This window comes from Colletotrichum paranaense, assembly GCF_030867605.1.
Source record: "Colletotrichum paranaense strain IMI 384185 chromosome Unknown Scaffold_12.1, whole genome shotgun sequence".
Taxonomy (NCBI): Eukaryota; Fungi; Ascomycota; class Sordariomycetes; order Glomerellales; family Glomerellaceae; genus Colletotrichum; species Colletotrichum paranaense.
The window spans coordinates 1,276,646-1,286,887 of NW_026848970.1; the positions used below are offsets into that span (position 1 = coordinate 1,276,646).

Below are 10,242 nucleotides of genomic sequence, written 5' to 3' on the forward strand. Positions count from 1 at the left end.
TGGAGGCGACGACCATAGCGGCGATGACTGTGGCGGCGATGACTATGGCGATGACTACGTTGATGAGTATGGCCACGACTATTATGACAATTAGGTTAGCCGAGAATGTATCTTGACTAAGAGTTGCCTTCCATCTGGAACAATCCTGAAGCGTTTGCTACGGAGCATACATCTTACATTCTAGGCTTCGACAAATGGCATGAGATGAAGTTCTTCCATCCCCCTATGCGTGTACATCTCGACGCTGAACAGTGCTAAACTCTATATGGCAATGGGTTTGATCGGGTGATATCATCCGGTCTTCTATTTCGTGAAAGCCAAGAGATAGCAGAGAGCGACTGACAGCTTGGCAATCTCTTTTCTAGAATTGAAGCAGACCCGGCGGAGTCGGTCTGTCCTGGGCCCTGGCGCACTCATTTCGTTGCCGTCCTGACTAGGATGTGAATGGCGCACGCTCTCCAAGACGGCCTGCCCTGCCGCGTCTCGCAAGCATCACGGACCATAGAGTAGCCCTTTACTCAGTAGCGTCGCGAGGCGTAGGAAGTGAGAAAGAGTATCGGCAACCAGTCCCCGACGGAAATATAAGTCCACTGAGGGATGAATTTGAGTATTTGTACTCTGGAAGGCTCCATAGGCCGGGACAATGCTCGCAGAATACTACTCTCGGCGCCGTTGAACGCAAACCGCCGGCAGTTGTAACCTATGGGGGCGAGCCCTGAAGCCGTGCGTCCCGCGGGATCAGACGGCACAGGGCAGTATTGCCTATGCTTATTGTGTGTTGGGCACTCGCCCCGTCTGATAATTGTTGCTGGGATGAACTTATCAATTAGAGTTTGAATAACACGTAGAACCGTGAACGTGCCCCCCAAGCCTCGTTGCGCGCGACTCAGTATAGAGTTTCCCGTTGTAGCTTGTTTCGGGTACGCGGCTTGTCCGTTGTTGAAGATCCTCACTACGGAGTACCCCGTAATCATTCTTGATACTTATAGCTGGCCCGTCATCTTTCTGTGCACACCTTGTTGTTGGAGTATGTCTCGACTGCTGTCAGTCTCTACCTTGCACCCTATATTCTGTCGCAAATACGTTCCAGCGATTCTTGTAAATAATTACCCAAACGCAAACATGAAGTTCCAAGCCGTTCTTTTCGTCAGCTTCCTTCCCTCAGTACTGGGATGGTGGGTATGTTGAAACCTCGAAGGAGTCTGATGACGCACTGTAGCTGACGGATGGGTATAGAACTGCAGACTTCCTAAGGGAGGTGACCTCGGTACATGCCTTTGGGATGGCGACCTGAAGACGGAATTGACTTGTGGCCAGGTAAAGCTCTCTCTTCTACTTTTGGACATGATTCTCACCATCTTTGTCTGGTTTGAACGGGTCAAGTTGCTGATTTGTTTGTGTGATAGGACCACCCGTGCAAGACACTTGGCAACGGATGTATTCCTATCGGTTCGGGAATTGCGAACTGCTCGTAGACAAACAGAGGGTGTGCACTTTTGGATACGGAAGTACCTTAGGTCCAAGAGGTGTTGCTGGATGCTGCATGTGGTCTTAGATTATTACGGTGATATTTTGGAAAAGATTCCCTCCTAAGTTCTTACTTGGATTCGGCTGCAATATTGACTTCATTGATACTCAATCAATAACCCAAGTATGTAGCGAAGACAACAACAAAATGCCTATTGCTAGAAACCTCGAACACACTTCTAACTACTACGGTATCGGTACACTTCCAAGATCAACCCAGTCATCCCCGCTCAGCATGACTTCTCTCACCAAATCACCTCAATAGATGGAATCAAGTACAGTTGGTAGACGTTGAAGTATCAAAATTTCGAGTGAGGGTATTCGCAGGAATTCGAGCGATAGGTTCTGGGTGGAATCCGAACGTTGGCAGCCATTAGAGTTTTCTTCCTCTCATGTTGTCGAAAATGATAGCAGAATCTAGAGGAGTCTGCGCTTCAAGACGCTGAAGTAGAGAAGTAACTAGCAAAACAACGCCAGCCTCAAGAAATGTCGAAACGTTGCTTCCTTCTGAGCCAATCAGCCCGATCATACCCTAAGAGTGCATTGGCTATAAGAAGCCAAGGCCGCAAGCGTTAATCATGAGCACAAATAGTAATGGCTCAAATAAACCACATAAGGTCTCCCAGATTCGGCATTTGCTGCAGGGAGCTGACCATACCTATGCAACGCGGCAGCTGTCACCAATGACAGGTTAGAATGCCGCGACATCACGCTTAGAGGAGGGTGTGCTCGGAATGACGATAGGAATAAAAATGCGCTGAACCTTTATTGAAGCTCTTGGTGAGAAGTTTTGGATGGAAACACAGCAGGATCTTTGTAAAATGGCCTTCTTTTTCTCACATCAACGATGTATGACATGGGAACAGACATTTCACACGTTCCTCTTTCACTTCCGCGAGAACTCATATGTCCTTGACCGTTGATGTATATGAATGTATCGCCTTGTACCGTCAATGCACACTTATTTATTACTAGAATTCTCTATATGTGGCCATTGGCCGTAATTCCGTCGCAGGAAGTGGGATTGGGACTGATAGACACCCCTACCACCTTATGCGATATATCATGCCAAGCCAACATCGCCTTTCCATTGTTGCCAAAAACACTTTCCAAGCAGAATTCGTGTTCGTATTGAAAAGTTCTGCAAGTTTTTACCGTAATTCGCCAATCAAGTGGCGGCTAATGAATTTAGCTGCGTGTACAGCCAGCTTTGTCCACCTCCATCTTCAGAGCCTGCCGCACGGCACAGCTTGTGAATGACAGCCTGCATAACTATTGAGAGCTTCGCCCACTCGTGACGTCACAATTGTCAGGCATACTCTCGAAGTGGAAGAACAATTTTCTCTTCTGAATTTGTGTCGTGAGGCGTAAGAAATTGCAGCATGAAAGCTGGCCGGAACCTGCTGCTTAGCTATAAAGGGCCCAGAGAACAGCTGGTTTGCCCGAGTGCAGACTGATTGTATATATACATATGCACTCGAAATTCTCCTAAAAACGCTTTCTTCCCATGGATTATCACATCATAGGGCATCTAAAAACAATTTTCCTACTACGGCGGACATTTTTAGTCGCACGGCAACATGGTTAATTGCGAAAATGATGCCGAGGACCTGACCGACCCTGATATCATGGGGTTTGGGGTAAGCCTTTATCTTTCGAGGGGTTTGTCTCAGTACTAACGCAAAAAAGGTCCTGCTATCCTTCGTTTTCCCAGTCCTAGTATCCCATGTCATCATGACCATGGCCTACGTCACTCGCAGGGCGAACCCTGAGGATTTTACCCAGATGGACTCCATGATACACAAGAGACTAGGGGCATACGAATCGAAAATTTCTCGCCTGCGTGGTGTGAGATATGAGCATCTTCTCTTGACCATCAGCGACCAGCTCTCAGTCACTAGCTTCGCGCTTCTTGTCGCATTATACTCACAAATACTCACGATTTCGTCCTTTTCGTTTTCTGTGGGCGTATCACTTGCCTTCCTCTCCTTCGGTGTTCATACAAACTGCCTAAATGGCCTGACACCATACTTAAGACTACATGAAAGGCAGGCAAAGTTACGCATAACTTTCTTGACATTACTAGTGGTCTGTCTTCTGGTTAGCAGTATCCTTGATAACTTATTCACTTCCCTGGGTCTGAATTGGGAGAAACTTGCCGCATGCGCAACAAGAGGTTCAGGAACTACTTGGCGCTGTCAATTCTCGCCGCAGTTGCATTTATCTGGGTTTTCGGCATGAGCTATTACGATGCCGTTGCCCGGCTTTACTCATTTCTTCCTCTGCAAGACAACACTTTGCGCCTTCTGTGCTTCACCGATGAGTCTAGAAAGGATTTCAGGATTCTTTATCAGCAAAAGACGCAAAAGGAAACCGAAGAACACAAAGCAATGCTCCGGAAACTGTATAGCAAGGACACGAAATTTTTTCATACTCCAAGACTGGCGATCCCGGTTTTGATCGACGACATGGTGGATTCCATATTTTGGAGCCTCTTCCGAGACATGTCATATACGGTGTATCTACTCTACAGCCTAGTCTCTATGATTGCTTTGGCGGGGGAAGAAGAAGTCGAATCGTTATTAGAACCTAAGTTTGGTCAAATCTTGCCTCTAATCCTCCTCATAGTCTTTATCATCAACGTATTTGACGCCGAAGGTAGCTTACATTTCTTTTTCTCAAGTGAATCTAATAACAACAAATTGACTGACATATTTGTAGAAGAAAGAGAAGACACCAGGGTAGTATCAACAAATGAGATACAGGAGAACTCAGAGAATTCCGGGGAGAGTCATGTGGCACTGAACGTCCATAACTCCTCGACAACAGGACAATCTAACCTTGCCGGTGGGCAAGACTCCGGGCTCTCGACACCTGGCAGATCAAGGACCTCTTGGATGGAGTCAGGAGCCACTGTGAGTCTATTTCTTCTCTCCTACATCTTTCGCTTGCTTTTGATGTGGGAGTTTTGTTTGATAACTACAGAACATCTATGTTGACCTGACAATAATCCATGTTGTAGCCCAACGACTTTGACTTGCAGGCTGAATACGAGCAAGATCTCAAAGCAGCACTGAGGATGAGAAATATCAGACTGCAGTTGGCGCAAGTAACAGCAGAAAAGGTGCCATGGTGTGCGTGGGTGGTTCTATGGACCGCGATCGCGATGCAAGCCGGCTTTGTGGCGCTCTTGGTGTTTCGTGGTGCGTGGGTGGCATTATTGATGTCCGCCTATGCCGTTATTACGTTTTTCAGTTCCGTTTTGCGGGGACTCTGGGAGATACGCAGAATCAGGGCCAGCACCAAAGCGATGTAGAGTCTAAGAGAGGGCAGGCTGAATGGGCACGAGAGACGGGTGGATGAAGTATCGTGAAGTCATTACATCGCGACCGACATGGAACTTTCATCAGATGCAATGGCTTGAACAGCGACTCACTAAGAGTGAAAAACCTTCATGGATCCTAACGTCTTGATAAATGAGGTCTTGGGCTCGCATCGTGTCAGTGAATTTGTAATTTCCGATGCTTGCGTAACTCAAACTATGGTCGGGCTGTATCTGGGCACTATCATGTATGGTTTCGCGCAAAGTTGGATCCTCATTTAGTACAGAAAACAGCCTTTGAGTCAATAGTTTTAAGGTAGCGATGGTGCTTTTGTGTTATAGAAGCAAGGCAGTGTAATGTATCCCATGAGGCGTGGAATGTTCATATTTTTTCTGTTTTGTTTGTCAATCATGTTCGTCATTCTTTTCAAGCTGTAATTGCATGTAGCAATGAATGCAGAAGTTGGCGATTTCAAATGATATTGAGTTGTGTTCACTGCTCGTCCGCAGAAGCTCAAAGCACCGAGTAATTTGGCTCTAAGTTGACGTCGTGGGCAACTATTGAAGCTTTGCTAGTCTCCTGTTGTCGTAAATGATGACAGAATCGAGAAGTGTCTGCGCCCCCAAAGCACTAGATAACACCAACCTTTAGTACATGACTCCTTGCCTTTCGAATACGATCATGACTTACCAATCCTCCGGATTGCAATACTCTTCTGGGTGATGACTGATACCGTCTTTGCAGGGTACAAATATCATCGTTGTTGGACAATGCTTGCTCGTATTCACACTATCGTGTGTCGCGCCGCTCGTCATACGAAGCCAGCCATCGTGTCCCACGATACCGTTCGCTGCTGTTTCGACAGCCCATACACAGTCCTCATCAAAAATGGTGGCGGGGGAATCCACATCGATGCTCCAGCTCAGCTCCACGCCGTTTTCGCGGCAAATCTCCTGGAAAGAGGCGAGACATTGATCCTGGACCTCAGAGATGGTCTTATTATCTGGATGGCGAATATCTAGTGTGAACATTGCCTGCGAAGCAACTGCATTGGTCGACGATCCCGGAGGAACTTTGATGATTCCTGTGGTCACGAAAGCCCCAGATGTCTGGGCCAGTTCATTCGAGGCCGCAATCATCTTCGCCGCAGCTAATAGCGGATCTTTCCTCGCTGAATAAGGCGTCGTACCCGAGTGAGCACTCCGGCCGGCTACGGCAAAAGTGAGCCATCTGCAGGCTTGTACGCCTCGAACAACTCCGATCTTTCTCCCTCTGGATTCCAACAAAGGACCTTGTTCGATATGTAGCTCAAAGTGCGCCCCTACCGGGTAACCTTGAGTTGCCGAACACGAAGTGTTCCCTAAGTATCCGTGTCTCTCGAGTTCTGACTTCATTGTGATGGAGGGATTTGAAACATCTCTCAGATCCCAAGCCCTTTGTATTGGTATTTCTCCTGCCCAGACTTTGGAGGAGACTGTTGTGCCAGGAAACCTGGCGCCCTCTTCACTATGGGGCTAAGTCAGCGAATCTAAATCCATGAGGGGCTCGACGGGCGGAAGCTGGATTTGCGTACTTTGTCCAATTGATGACTCCAATATCGAATTTAGAGTGATAGCCATTCTCTTTCATCGTTCTAAGTGCTTCGATACCAGCAACGACCCCTAGGATGCCATCGTACCTACCGCCTTGGGGCTGAGTATCCAAATGGCTGCCCATCGCAGTCATGGGCAGTTTTGAGCCCAGTGATCCTCTTTGCCTAGCAAAGATGTTGCCCATCTGATCAACTTTAACATCGCAACCCAATCTCTGCGTCTCTTCTATGAACCATCGTCTCGCGGTGGCATCTTCATCTGAGAGAGTCAGCCGGGCCATGCCAGTTTCATTTGGGCCTCTGGTGAGTTGTCAGCGATTCAAGAGGCTCCTTCGGAAGGATGACTAGGCTTACCTGCCATATCGATGAGCCGCTCCCCATTGACAAGTATGGTGAATTGTTTCTTGAAGACGATCGGCGTTGATCTTAAGACCTGACAAGCCTCGGGAAAAGGTCGACGACCGGCGCACGAAGTAGAATGCCTGAGGCGCTGATGGCCTTCTTGGGAACATCCTGTCGCGATGATTTGATATGCGACTTTACCATATGTTCAATTCTGTAGACAAAGCACGCCGTTTTGTGGTTTGGACGACGATCATTGGGCTACCACTCGGGTAAAAGCCGTTATCTCGGAAGCAGTGCCGACAATCTGAGTGAGGGGTAGGTATCATGCCCCCCGGCAGTGGATTTCGGTGCCAGCTTCACCGATTGACACGATAGGTAGCAGACATTGGGCAATAACAGAATAAATGGGTAGAGTTACCGAGTTCATTCTCTCAATCCATTTTCGAAAAGTTTATTCAGTCTTGCCGACGTAATAGTCTTTGATGGCACAGGAAATATGCGAGTTTCTCTCTTTCATTGACCATTAGTAACTTCAAGTCTAGCCAACCTGTCAAGCAGCATCGTGACAAAGGACACGTCCTTTATGCAGAAATAGTGATTGAAAGATTCTAAAAAACATTGTTCTAAATTTGCGTAGTTGCATTGGCGTAGATGTTGAGCTTGCGTGTGTGCATACAGTTAATCAAGCATCAGCGGCGTATTTGCCTTTAGCCTTGCATATCGATGAGGCTTCTTCATTGGACGGTCTCTTTCGGTTCCTTCTGGCTGGAATGTCACGAAGAAGGCTACTATTTATTACATACTTCAACTTGGCTTTATACCCATCCTTGATGGGCATTTCCAGTCCTCTCAACGCAACATCAACCTGCTTCTGGCTTTGGTTCATGCCCGGAACGGCCATTTTGGGCCTTCAACATACCAACAACGAATCAAAGCCAATTGAACCAGATGTGTCAGCAATGCCAGTTGGCCAGGTTCTCTCTCTTTGCCTGAATTAACGAATCAAAGCCAATTGAACCAGATGTGTCAGCAATGCCAGTTGGCCAGGTTCTCTCTCTTTGCCTGAATTGAGAGGGAAAAAACAAAATTTAATCATCCGCGTGATGCATCCGCCGGTAATCGAAACCGGGTCCCTTGCTATTCCGAATAGGAATGGAAGGCAAGGATGATAACCACTACACTACAGATGCGGATGTGGTGATGATCCACTCGCCATTTTTAGTACCCATGTACTGACAGCGGTACCGATGACTGCCGAAGTGCGTCTCACGAGCGGCTGTATGCTCCAGACGCGATTTTGAATCATTGGAGTTTACGAGACCTTCAAATCTCGCACCGTATCGCGTCAAACTTGGACGCGTTTTGGACGCGTTAGCCCGGTTTTGGCTCTTGAGTGCGCTCTTTGATGAGGTGCCTGCACGAAGGTTTACTGAACTAGAATTATCTTCAGGCCATCTTAACACGAAGCCAATAAAAGCATAAGGTGTTCTTCTCAGTTAGTTAATCCAACTGTGGGTGATGGTGCTTGTCCATTCTGCTTACAGAGTATCCTTGGCGTTTAGGCAGACATACTTCTTTATCGCTTACTATGGTCTGATTTCTCCCCCAAACCCATACCCTATCACAATTTGCAACGATCACCATCAGTCCGAAGGTACCCAAATCGGCGCGTCTGAGCAGATCACCACCTTCAAAATGGGTCTGACGGACACGCCTTCCCCTCACGTCCCCTCGTGGGTCGTGCCAGCCTCCGGAGCCCTTCTCATCACAGGCGCCATCTTCTGGGACATGTGCTATGTACTCATGTCAATCCGCTCCCACAGAACAAAATCATACGGCATACCCCTCTTCGCCCTTGCGCTGAACCTCTCCTGGGAACTCATCTACGCAGCTCGCGTCGCTGAACACCCTCTCGAACGTCTCGGCTTCCTTGTCTGGCTACTTCTTGACGTACCGCTCGTCTACACGACCCTCAAGAACGCGAAACACGAGTGGCGCCACGCGCCGCTTGTCGCGAAGAATATCGGCGCTATCCTTGCGATTATGGTAGCCCTTGGCTGCGCGGCGAACTACGCTGTCGCGGACTGGTGGCTGTCGGCGCCCGGTACCGGGCACGGAGACAAGAGTGGCAAGTGGTGGGCCGGACGGGAGGGATTCGACTGTACGGAGCTCGCCTTCTGGACGGCTGGTCTGGCGCAGTTCGCCCTTGGGACGGGATGTCTTGCCATGTTGCTCGTCAGGGGTCACTCTGGGGGCGCGAGTTATGCGATCTGGTGAGTGTTTTCCGTTTGTCTGGGCCTCCTTCGCTGTCTTTGCCTCATCCGATCGGTGGGCGGGTTGGCTTCTCTCGTCTCATGAGAAAACATCCATACGTGATGAGGGTCACCGACGTGCTGGGTCAGAATATCTCACTGTATGCCGTGTTTGCGTCGTCTCCCCTGCCACTGGTGTGCGATATACGCACACCCGCTTCCTCTTCTCGTTCATCCTCGAAACGTGTCATCTTGACGCGTGTTGATGCCATTCCAAAAGAGCTATCTGCAGGTCATGGGTTCGAATGCTGTGCCGCTGGAGTTGCTCTGACGTGTGGGGTCTCTTTCCCGGTTCTCGTTTTCATCGTTCCTTTCATTCTGTCGTATTTGGACGGTCATGTTTGCTCAGTCAGGATAAGCACCCGCTGCATTCGGTGAGAGGGGGTTTCGGGTCATATGAGCACACATCTTATGCTGATCACTTGTTCGAAAGGCTCTGTAGGGCACTTGGCACCCTCACCGGTTGGATTGGCTCAACCGGTCTGCTCTGGTGGTACTGGCCAGAGGCCCATGGTTTCTTCGTCAATCTCATGGGCATCTTTCTCATGACGACGTGTTTGGCTTGCGACACCGCGTATCCGTTCATTCTCGCAGGAGTGCGGAGAAGTGAGCAAGTCCTCCCGGACGGCAGGCTCGTTTCTGGAATATCGGTCAAGAAGTCAGCCGCGCCAATAACAAAGAAAAGGTTATGATCTCGGGAATAACATGGAGGATCGCGATCCTCGTCGATGAAGAGTTCTTGGCCCGGGTTTCCGGCAGGCCGCATCACTTACTCATATTCTGCCACTCCGTTAGACTAGGACCCCTTGATCAAGACAGCGACAACAATTTGGTAGAACCGTTGAAATTTGAAGATGGCTTAGGGATATTCAAGACCTCTCACAGCCCGATCGAGGTAGCGTCGGCCGCCGAGACTTGAGACGCCCGTTATCTGTCACCGATGCAGATCTACTGGCCGGCTTGTAAATCGCGATGAGCACCAACAACATGGTGTGTGCCACGCAACTCTAGACCCGGGGTCCTGGAAACTGGCTCAACCACCATTGGAGGAAACCAAGATATGACGGCTTAGCTATGAGAAGAAAATGTACAGAAGCTCTAACAGATTGCGGAAACTGTGTGATTTCAGCAGGGGTCTTTGCGT

At 48.8% G+C, this 10,242-nt stretch overlaps 3 protein-coding genes across 3 annotated transcripts; 2 read left to right on the forward strand and 1 right to left on the reverse strand.

Moving 5' to 3' along the window:
- Window positions 1-1,122: 1,122 nt before the first annotated feature.
- Window positions 1,123-1,475, forward strand: CPAR01_13352 (uncharacterized protein; the record flags this gene model as incomplete). Its single annotated transcript, XM_060497606.1, has 3 exons — window positions 1,123-1,179; window positions 1,237-1,317; window positions 1,407-1,475. 3 exons carry the CDS (start codon window positions 1,123-1,125, stop codon window positions 1,473-1,475), a joined length of 207 nt encoding a protein of 68 aa, XP_060343999.1.
- A 3,932-nt stretch (window positions 1,476-5,407) lies between these two features.
- On the reverse strand, window positions 5,408-7,687 carry CPAR01_13353 (hydantoinase/carbamoylase family amidase; the record flags this gene model as incomplete). Its single annotated transcript, XM_060497607.1, has 5 exons — window positions 5,408-5,480; window positions 5,541-6,356; window positions 6,424-6,741; window positions 6,796-6,954; window positions 7,590-7,687. 5 exons carry the CDS (start codon window positions 7,685-7,687, stop codon window positions 5,408-5,410), a joined length of 1,464 nt encoding a protein of 487 aa, XP_060344000.1.
- Window positions 7,688-8,304: 617 nt separating this feature from the next.
- CPAR01_13354 (uncharacterized protein) lies at window positions 8,305-9,790 on the forward strand (the record flags this gene model as incomplete). Its single annotated transcript, XM_060497608.1, has 2 exons — window positions 8,305-9,059; window positions 9,448-9,790. 2 exons carry the CDS (start codon window positions 8,305-8,307, stop codon window positions 9,788-9,790), a joined length of 1,098 nt encoding a protein of 365 aa, XP_060344001.1.
- Window positions 9,791-10,242: the final 452 nt, after the last annotated feature.